This window comes from Bos indicus, chromosome 2 (genome assembly GCF_029378745.1).
Source record: "Bos indicus isolate NIAB-ARS_2022 breed Sahiwal x Tharparkar chromosome 2, NIAB-ARS_B.indTharparkar_mat_pri_1.0, whole genome shotgun sequence".
In the NCBI taxonomy this organism is placed as follows: Eukaryota; Metazoa; Chordata; class Mammalia; order Artiodactyla; family Bovidae; genus Bos; species Bos indicus.
The window spans coordinates 124098915-124108600 of NC_091761.1; the positions used below are offsets into that span (position 1 = coordinate 124098915).

The 9686-nt window shown below is 51.6% G+C and overlaps 1 protein-coding gene across 9 annotated transcripts in view; it reads left to right on the top strand.

Moving 5' to 3' along the window:
* MECR (mitochondrial trans-2-enoyl-CoA reductase) overlaps window positions 1-9366 on the top strand; it is a 41720-nt gene extending 32354 nt beyond the window's left edge. For 4 of the 9 annotated variants that reach the window (XM_070774951.1, XM_070774954.1, XM_070774957.1 and 1 more), the window contains exons 8-10: window positions 1203-1263; window positions 1393-1465; window positions 2100-2799. In XM_070774951.1, the coding sequence (XP_070631052.1) occupies window positions 1203-1263; window positions 1393-1465; window positions 2100-2371 (406 nt within the window). In that variant the 3' untranslated portion in view covers window positions 2372-2799. The other 5 variants (XM_070774961.1, XM_019979739.2, XR_011562483.1 and 2 more) reach the window with 4 other exon arrangements.
* Window positions 9367-9686: the final 320 nt, after the last annotated feature.

Here is a 9686-nt window from a genome sequence, read left to right on the forward strand (position 1 = left end):
CTTGCCTGGAGAATCCCAGGGACGGGGGAGCCTGGTGGGCTGCCATCTATGGGGTCGCACAGAGTTGGACACGACTGAAGCGACTTAGCAGCAGCAGCAGCAGCAGTGCTGGCCCACAGAGGGAGGGCTCAGCTCCGCTCCCTGCCACAGGAGCTACTCTCCAGAGCTGGGCGGCAGATGAAGGAACTGAAGGCCAAACTGGCCCCGAGCCTCAAGGACAGAGAGTTCCCTGCCCCTCGCAGCAGCTTCTGCCCTTCTGGAGTTCACCAAGCCTCCCTTGTGTTGTCCCAGAGTGAACCTCAGCTCATCCTGCATCAGCAAACTCCTGTAAGAGCTGGGGGAGCAGGAAGAGGCACACAGCTTAAGTCAGGCACGTGAAGACTTAGCTTAATGGTTTTAAAATGACACAAGCCCCTCTCTCCTCTTTGACCACTGGGGGTGTCAGACAGCAGGTCCTGACACTCACCATCGTCCTCTGCACCGTCCACAATATCCCTTAGCATCCTGAGCTGCTTCCATCTCACTGGTCCTTTGAAAGAGAGTTGCCCAGAGAGAGAGGCGGCGTGGCCCACTGCCCACTGCCCAGGGTCACCCAGGCACATAGTAAACACCCAGTAAACAGCCGGAGCAGAGCCCAGCTGGACTCAGGTCATGAGCTCCTTAGCAGAGCACTCTTCCTTGCAGCTCTTCCTCAAAGCCTGGGCACGAGCTTAAATCAGTGGGCTCCCCACCCTGGTTAGACATCTAGGTCATCTGCAGGGGGTGTCTGCTTGCTTCTTTGTTTTCTGTTGTTTTTAATATAGATCCTTGCACCTGATTCACTGGGTCTGGGGCAGGCGTGGGAATGTGTATTTTTTTTTTAACCCTTCCCAGGGATTCTGGGGGCTTCCCAGGTGGCGCTAGTGGTAAAGAACCTGCCAGTCAATGCAGGAGACGCAAGAGAAGGGAGTTCAATACGTAGGTCGGGAAGATCCCCTGGAGGAGGAGATGGCAACCTCAAGATGGTATTCTTGCCCGGAGAATCCCATGGACAGAGGAGCCCAGCAGGCTATATAGTCTATAGGGTTGCAAAGAGCCAGACACGACTGAGCGCGCACACACGCAGGGCTTCTGAGAACAAGGTTCAGGAACCAGGGTTGGAATAGACGGTGCTGTAACGCTGTCTCTACCTGTGACCACTCTGTTCTCTCTGGACTCCTCAGGCCTGGAGGAACCATGGTGACCTATGGGGGAATGGCCAAGCAGCCTGTCATCGCCTCTGTGGTAAGCTGGGGTCTGAACACCACAGTCGTCTAGACTCGGGCAGTGCCCCGCGCCTGGGGGAGTCTGTCCCTTGAGCCTGAAGTTCTTGCCCTCAGAGCACCTTAGTGCCTGTCCTTCCTATTTCCACAGAGCCAGCTTATTTTTAAGGATCTCAAACTTCGGGGCTTTTGGTTATCCCAGTGGAAGAAGGACCACAGTCCAGGTGAGTGGATGATAGCCCTGTTACCAAGGGTCACACGAGAGGGCAGTGCCTACTCAGAAGTGACCAGCGACTCTGAGCCCAGGAGAGGTGATCAGAAGCCCCCCACCCCAACCCCAAAACAGGATAAAGGATAACAGCCTCTAGAAACAACTACAGTCAGCAAATAGTTTTAGGCTAAAGTGGGCCTGTCCTCAAGGGGACCACTGAACAGGACAGCTCCTGCCGCCCTCCCAAGGAGCTGACAGTGGGGAAGACTGCCGTGAACGACAGCCCAGTAAAGAGAACAAACTCTGGAACCAGCCTGCCTGGGCTCAAATCTTGCTTCCACCATCACTAGCTGTAGGTTCTGCCGAGCCCAGCTTTGGGACATCAGGCAAGTTACTTAACCCCTGCCTTGGTTTCAGTGTCATAATTGTTGGGACTTCCTGGCAGTCCAGTGGCTAAGACCCCTGCAGGGGGTTGTCGTTGTTCAGTCACCAAGTCATGTCAGACTCTGCGACCCCATGGACTGCAGCACACCAGGCTTCCCTGTCCCTCACCATCTCCTGGAGTTTGCCCAAGTTCACGTCCATTGAATTGGTGGTGCCATCCAACCATCTCATCCTCTGCCACCCGCTTCTCCTCTTGTCCTCAGTCTTTCCCAGCATCACCAGTGAGTCGGCTCTTCCCAGAAGGTGGCCAAAGTATTGGAGCTTCAGCTTCAGCATCAGTCCTTCCAATGAATATTCAGGGTTGATTTCCTGTAGGACTGACTGGTTTGATCTCCTTGCTGTCCAAGGGACTCTCAAGAGTCTTCTCCAGCACAGCAGTTCAATCTCTGATTGGGAAACTAAGATCCCACATGGCCTCAAGGCTCGGTCAAAAAAAATTTTTTTTAACAGTCATAATTGTTTAAACTATTGTTAGCATGTTTGACAGAGGCGGAAACTGAGATTTAGAGTGGCTAAGTCGATTGCCCCGAGTCACGCCCACCTAAAGAGTGTGCAGCCAGGATGTGAACAGCCAGTCGCTCTGACTGTAGACCCTGAACCAGACACACTCTCCTTCCTCTCCCAGAGGATGGGTTCCCCAGAGTGTGACCACCATCGCTCCCAGGCTGAGCCTGAGGAATGATGTGGCCTTCTCCCAGTGAAGGAGAGGGGAGTGGTCCTGTGAATGGGGTGTTTCAAGCAGAGAAAACAGCATGTGCAAAAGGCTATCAGAGAGGGTGGGAAGCTGGTTGTGACCAGATTATGGGAGGCCTTCTAATCCTCTTTAAGGAGCTCAGACTCTATCTTAAGGGGAAATGGGAAGCATGGACAGTGTTTCAAGCAGGAGATACAATTCAGTTTGAATATCGAATGAACTAATGTCTATGAAAAAGCACTTCTTAGGCCAGGCCTTCACTTCTCATTTTCCTCTGCCATCCTGGGTCCCTAAGTGGGAGGCAGGCCCCGGGAGGGGACCCTGGTGGCCTCAACAGGAAAGGTCCTGAGGGAGTCTCAGGCTCTCGGGGAAGGCTCTCCACCCCCAGCAGAGCTCATCTGTCTGTGCCAGGCACCACCCACCCCCTCCTCCTCCTCTGGCTTCCCGCCCTCGCACCATTCGGGACTCCCAGCTACACCCAGTCAGGTTCTGTGCCTGGCAGCCACCACCTGCCTGTCAGCTCCCGGGGCCGCTGCCCGCACCCTATCCCCACCCGGCTCTCACTGTCCCGAATTCGGCTCTCACTGTCCCAAATTCGGGCGGGCAGGAACCAGGCTGCCTCCACAGCCGCCACGCCCCGGCCAAGCCCAGGCGTCTCGCAGCTGTGTAGGCCTCCCTGGAGCCCGGCCCCAGCTCCCACCGGCAGGGAGTCCCACGGGTCATCTCCCCGCGTCCTCCAACCTCCCACAGACCAGTTCAAGGAGCTGATCCTCACACTCTGCGATCTCATCCGCCGAGGCCAACTCACGGCCCCCGCCTGCTCCGAGGTCCCGCTGCAGGACTACCTGTGTGCCCTAGAAGCATCCACGCAGCCCTTCGTGTCTTCAAAGCAGATTCTCACCATGTGACGTAATAACCCCAGAGCCAAGCGGGAGGGGAGATGGATCAGCAGGACTGGTTCGGGCCCTCCCCACACCCCCTAGTTGGGCCTCCACCGCCCACAGGCTGCACCTCTCCCCACTGTCCCTTCTGACTCAGAGAATTGGGGGGCCGGCCTCAGGGTATTGAATAAAGTCTGAACCTCCTAGGAGGAAAAAAAAACCCACAAACCAACAGAAGTCCTCTCTGGAGAAGGACCATCCCCAGGCACTCACCATCTCCCAGCACGAAGAAGCCGCCTTATGCCTGTGCCCCAGCAGCATGTCCTGATGGCCCTGTAAAGCCATGCCTGGGCAGGACAGGCAGGGCACAAGAGCCAGTCAGACAGATCTCTGCCCTCCAGCCGTGCCAGCCCACTGAGGAGACCCTTCTAAAAAGGAAGGTTTGACTCATTCTCAGGTGGCCTGCGGTTCTGTCTGGGGCAGGGGGAAGGATCAGCTCCAAAGAGGAGTGAATGCCAGGCTGAGAAATCAAGGCAATGGGGTCTCTCTCGGTGGCTGGACCATGCCTGGGGCACTTCCATTCTAACTAGGGAGATAGGCACATCAGTGTTTACACCTGAGGTCATTTTACCCCCAGGGGACACTGGATTGTCATAATTGAAGGGCTGCTGCTAGAGTCTTGTGAGTACAGAGCCTAGTGAGTAGAGGCCAGCGATGCTGGCATCCTACAGAGCACAGCACAGTCTCTGTCAACCAGGGCCCATCAGCCCACATATCCACAGTGCCACCGTGGAGAAACCCTGCATCACACCACAGGTCCCACAGTGGTTGTCATAGTGATGCGCGCTAAAGAAGACCCGTGCGAGGTGCTCTGAGTACCTAACCGAGGTCCAGTCCTAGACCTTCCTCAGAGGAAGCTTGAAAGCGGGCCGTGGGCAAGGCATTGCTTTATTCAGACAGCGAAGAACTGGACACTACGTGACTTTTTGGTGTTTTGCTTCGTGATCCACTCACCCAAAGCAAAGCACTAGAGACTTGAGGGTGTCTCCTTCATCACCTGGCCCTCTGTTCCTGAGCTCTAGAGCCTCACTGGGGTGGACTTAATGAGAGCCCAGTGCGTGCCTGAGGCCAGGGCTGCCTATGAGTGGCGTGGGGCTGGCCCGCAGGTAGCTTTATCTACTCATGAAGCCACTTTATGGAGGCGTTCAGAGGGCCATGGGGACACAGCAGCTCTGCCTAAGGGTTTAAGGAAGGCCCCCCACCCCAGAAGAAGTATGGTCACAGCAGTCTCTAGGCCCAGCAGGAGGAGGTGTCCCACGCAAAGCCAGCAGCACACACGAGAGCCTGGAGGCCCAGGAGAGCCTGCCCATCACGGAACTGCCAACGGGCGAGTACAGCTGACACCTTGGATGTAGGGGTGTCGGAAGACTGAGTTGGGAGCCCTCCTTCACAGCAGGAAGGCTCAGGACTTGCCCTCAGGACATGGGGAGGGACTGGAAGGGTTAAAGCAGTGGAATGGTGGGGAAAACTGGCTCTGAAAGCTAGGGGACGCTCCGGTTTAGTTGCACACCAGCACGTACATGGGCCCCGGCGTCATCCTCCGTCTTTGGGAGCATCTTGTGTGTCCTCTGGAGAATAGGACTCGGCTTCAGCCTGGGACTGCGAAAGGTCTGCAGGTACCCTCTGGGTAAGATTTGCCACCTTGTACACCTGGGCTCAGAATCAGCCCCAATTCACCCAAATCTCTCCTGTTCTCTGTCCTTGAGGTTAGTGGGACAGACGTTCTGTGCAGCTGGTCAACGTGGGCAAGTGCAGAAAGCCTGAGAGGGAGGGGGAGGCCACCTGAGGCTACAGGGGTGAAGGTTAGGATGAGGCTCATAAGGGGGCTCCACAAGCTTGGGCTTAGGGGCTCTGATGAGCCTTCAGCCATGGAGACGGATCTGGCCCCTAGTAGAGACTCAGAGCGGGCAGACAGAAGGGAGGAAGGTTCATAACACCACAGCAGTTAGAGACCTCATGGGTGGGGGAAGGGTGTGCAGAGTCCCCTGAGAGTAGCACCTCTGGGGGTCTGGAGATGATTTGGGGGAGTGGAGGGGGCTACACCATGTGGCACTTGGGATCTTAGTTCCCCAACCAGGGATCGAACCCATACTCCTTGCATTGGGAACATGGAGTCTTAACCACTGGACTACTAGGGAAGCCCCTGGAGCTGACATTTGCCCTGGGTTTAAAGGATGATATTTTCTCAGGCAGGGAAGGGAGACAAGCATTACAGACCAAGGGACAGGTTTAAGTTAAGGCAGAACATTTATGTCAGAATCTACTCCTTTACCCCAAATACCATTCTACTTCTAAGAATTAAGACTGATGACTTTTAGGTGGGGACATGGGAGGCTGGAATAAACACTTTTCCCGCCTCCCTAGCAGCTGACAAGATCTGGCCCATGTGATGTAAGCAGAGGTGGGAGGTGTCTGTTTCTTAGGAACCTCTTTAAAATAAAGCTGACATCCATCCCTGTACCTTTTCCTTCCCCTTCCACCTTCCCCCTCCCCAGGAAACAAACATGGAATTTGCATAGCCATCTTTGACCATGTTGAGAACAGAACAGCAACAAAATCAAAGGAGCCTGGGTCCCTGAGACCCAAAAAACCCTGACTGCCCACCTCAGGATTTGAGAAATAAGCTTCTGTGCTATTTAAGCCCCTAGTGTTTGGGCTTCCTCTGAACCTACTCCTAACTGATACATATTGTCTGATTTAATTTATATTGAAATCATGTCAGACCATCTGAAGCTGAAAATTTCACAAAATCACAATCTGAATAGTGGCAGTTTGTGATTACCAGCTAAGGAATTCAGACTTTACCCTGTGGGCAGTAGGGAACAAAAGATTTCTGAGCCAGATGATCAGAACTATGCTTTAGAAAAATCTCTCAGGCAGCAAGCTGGAGGACAGTTTAGAGGCCCTAAAGAAAGATAATCAGAAGCTCCCAGATAAGGAAAGTTTCCCTAAATTCTGAAGACCAACATAGGGATTACCAACGTTTAATGAGGCCAGCAGAGGAAAGGAGCCTAAGACAAAACAGTGTCAGAAGAAGAGAATGGATCATCTCTTACTTAATAAGTACAAGGGGGCAGGGGGAAATCCAGTACAGGATATTATTTTTAATTTTCAGGGCATGTGGAGTTGGGACAACTAGCCCACCAAGTAAACAATATCCTTTTTAAATGGCAGGAGGAGGAAACTTTGGCTCCAGGAGACTGAAAGATGACAAACGGGCATGACCTAAACCAAAGCCTGGGCACCCCTGAAGTCCTGAAGCATCATGCCTGGCTTTCCCTGTTGTCTTCCAGCAGCATCCGCCTACTGGTTTCTACTAGCAGGCACCTACCGCCACTGCCAGGCCACTGCCATACTGATGACTGTCCGGTGTTGGGACACCAGTTAACCCCACTTTCCTCAGGGAAAGTCTGAGGCCCAGAAGGAAAAGTTTCTTGCATTAACCTGTGGGCGTTAGGCATCTCAGTCCTGGTGCCTTGCAGCTCTCAAGCTCAGCCCCACGGTCACTGGCAGGTTCCATGCCTTGGGCAGGATGCTGGGCCCAGCCAGGACAGCTGGAGGAAATGGTGGAAGCAGAGAGACTCCTGGCACAGCACCTGCCTGCAGGTGAAGGCAGGAAGATCCTGGGAAGACAGGTGAGCTGACATTACCTGAGGGGGAGGAAAGCTTGCCCTGTGTCCCTGCCATTCTGCGGTGTTCAGACGTTTCCACACGCACCGTCATTTGATTTTTATAGCTTCCCTGTGTCATTGAGGTTTTACTATCACCACTTTTCCAGAAGAGAAAGATATATGGGGAGAGGAGGTGAGCTGCTCGAGGCCACACATCAGGAAGCAAGCTGGCACCACAAGCCAGGCCCCCTGACCCTATCCAGTCACTGGGCCAGTCAACCCCCGTTCCTTTGGCCCCACAGTTGGCCCTGAGTTCCCTCTTTTCTCAGGACTCCTTGATTTTGTTCAGTGATAAACGACATGTCACCCAGTTTCCCTGAGTCCACGTCTCATGGAGAAGCATGAGAAAAGGAGAATAAGGAGGCCATTGAAGCAGTCCAGTTGAGAATTCATTCACTTATTCATTCAGTAAATAGTCTGAACACCTGTTATGTAAAAGGCACTGTCGAAGGTGTTAGGGATACAGCAGGAGACAAAAAAATCCTGGCCCCTGACACCAGAGAGTTTACATTCTGGTGGAAGAGAAAGCCAGTGAAGGCGCGAGTAAGTGAGGTGATTACAGAGCACAGCAAGTGCTGTGGGAGAAAAAAATACGGTGCTTTCATAGTGGCAGGGATGGGGGCGGGGAGGGGGGAGGTACTCGAGAGAAGTTGGGCAAGGAACATCTGAGCCCTGAATAAGTCAGCCGAATTTCCAGGCTGGGGGAACAACATGTTCAAAGCCCGGTGTCTGAATAACATGACGAGGCCTGAACTGGCTTAGTAAGTGGGAGTGGAGAGGAGTGGATTCGTGAATACTTAGAAGGAAGAACAACAGGATAGAGTGAATGGAGTGGCACCTTAGCTGGAAGGAGGTGCCCGAGTTAGTGAGCTCTTTGAGCGTGAGGGTTTTAGCGACAGGCCTTTCGCCTCTAGGGGGCGCTCTTCCCATCTGTACAATAGGTTGAGCAGATGATATAACCACCAAGGTTGCTGCTGCTGCTGCTGCTAAGTCGCTTCAGTCGTGTCCGACTCTGTGCGACCCCAGAGACGGCGGCCCACCAGGCTCCCCCGTCCCTGGGATTCTCCAGGCAAGAACACTGGAGTGGGGTGCCATTTCCTTCTCCAATGCATGAAAGTGAAAAGTGAAAGTGAAGTCGCTCAGTCGTCTCCGACTCCTAGCGACCCCATGGACTGCAGCCCACCAGGCTCCTCCGTCCATGGGATTTTCCAGGCAAGAGTACTGGAGTGGGGTGCCATTGCCTTCTCCCAACCACCAAGGTTAGCACTTCAGAATACTATGATCCTCACACTTTCCTAAATATCAAATGGATCAAGATTACAACATAAAAATCAGCTCTAAAAGTAACAGGATAGGGACCTCCTTAGGGGTCCAATAGTTAAGACTCCAGGCTTCCAATGGAGAGGGCAAAGTTGGTTGGATCCCTGGTCAGGGAACTAAGATCTCAAAAGTGACCTGTGGCATGGGGAAAAAAGATTTTTTTAGAATAAACCATGGGAAGTATTTTCTAAAAAATTTTACTAAGCTCAGAGTGAGGAAGGCCTTTCAAACTACAACACAAAATCCAGAATCAAAGTAAAATAAAGGATAAATTCGATCCCATGAACATCTGGTGTTTTTGCATGGCAAAAAAGCACTCTAGGCAAAGTCAAAAGTCAACAAACCGGGAAAAAATATTTGCAACTCATTTGACAAAGAGCTAGTGAACTATAAACCTGTAAGAAAAGTGGGCAAAAATATAAGCAGACATAGAAAGACACAGCAGAAAGAGAAAATTTATCTCTTAAATATATGAGGCTTACCGCACTCAACTGCAAATTAAACTACCCCGAGATACCATTTCTCATCTATTAACTCAGCTAAAGATCATAAAGTTTGATAACGTGTTGATGAGGAAATGGAGAAAGCTCCTTTTGTACTCTAATGAATGATTTTCAAATTTATCAGTCTATTAAGTGCAGAACTGTATGTATAGTACACCACCATTTACTTTGTATGTGTAAAATACTTCTAAAAGGACATTTACAAACGGATTACATTGCCTCTAGGCCACCAGAGGTCAGAGCTGGTTAAGGTTTTTCACTGTATAACATTTGAACCAGTTAATGAATTATCCGTTCAACATATGATTTTTAAAGTAAATAAAAACAGTAAAGAAACAAAACTTCTTTGTGGTTCTGGGTAAATTGGATTAGTGAAAAGAGACCCAATATTTATCGAGCTTCTACCACGTTCCAGATACTGTCCCAAGCTCTTTCACATCCACTTTTCGTTACCCTGGTAGTCCACTGAGATGGCATAAATTATTCTAATTTTACAAATTAGAAAATGGTCCAGTAATGTAGCCAGTATCAAGCCTAATCTGGCTCTAGTTCCAGCCTTCTTCACTTTCCACGTTGGTTTCATTAAAACAAGTCCTATTTTTAAAATAATACTGCTGTTACTTTATTGGGCACTTAAGATGCGCTGGGATGTCCTATACTT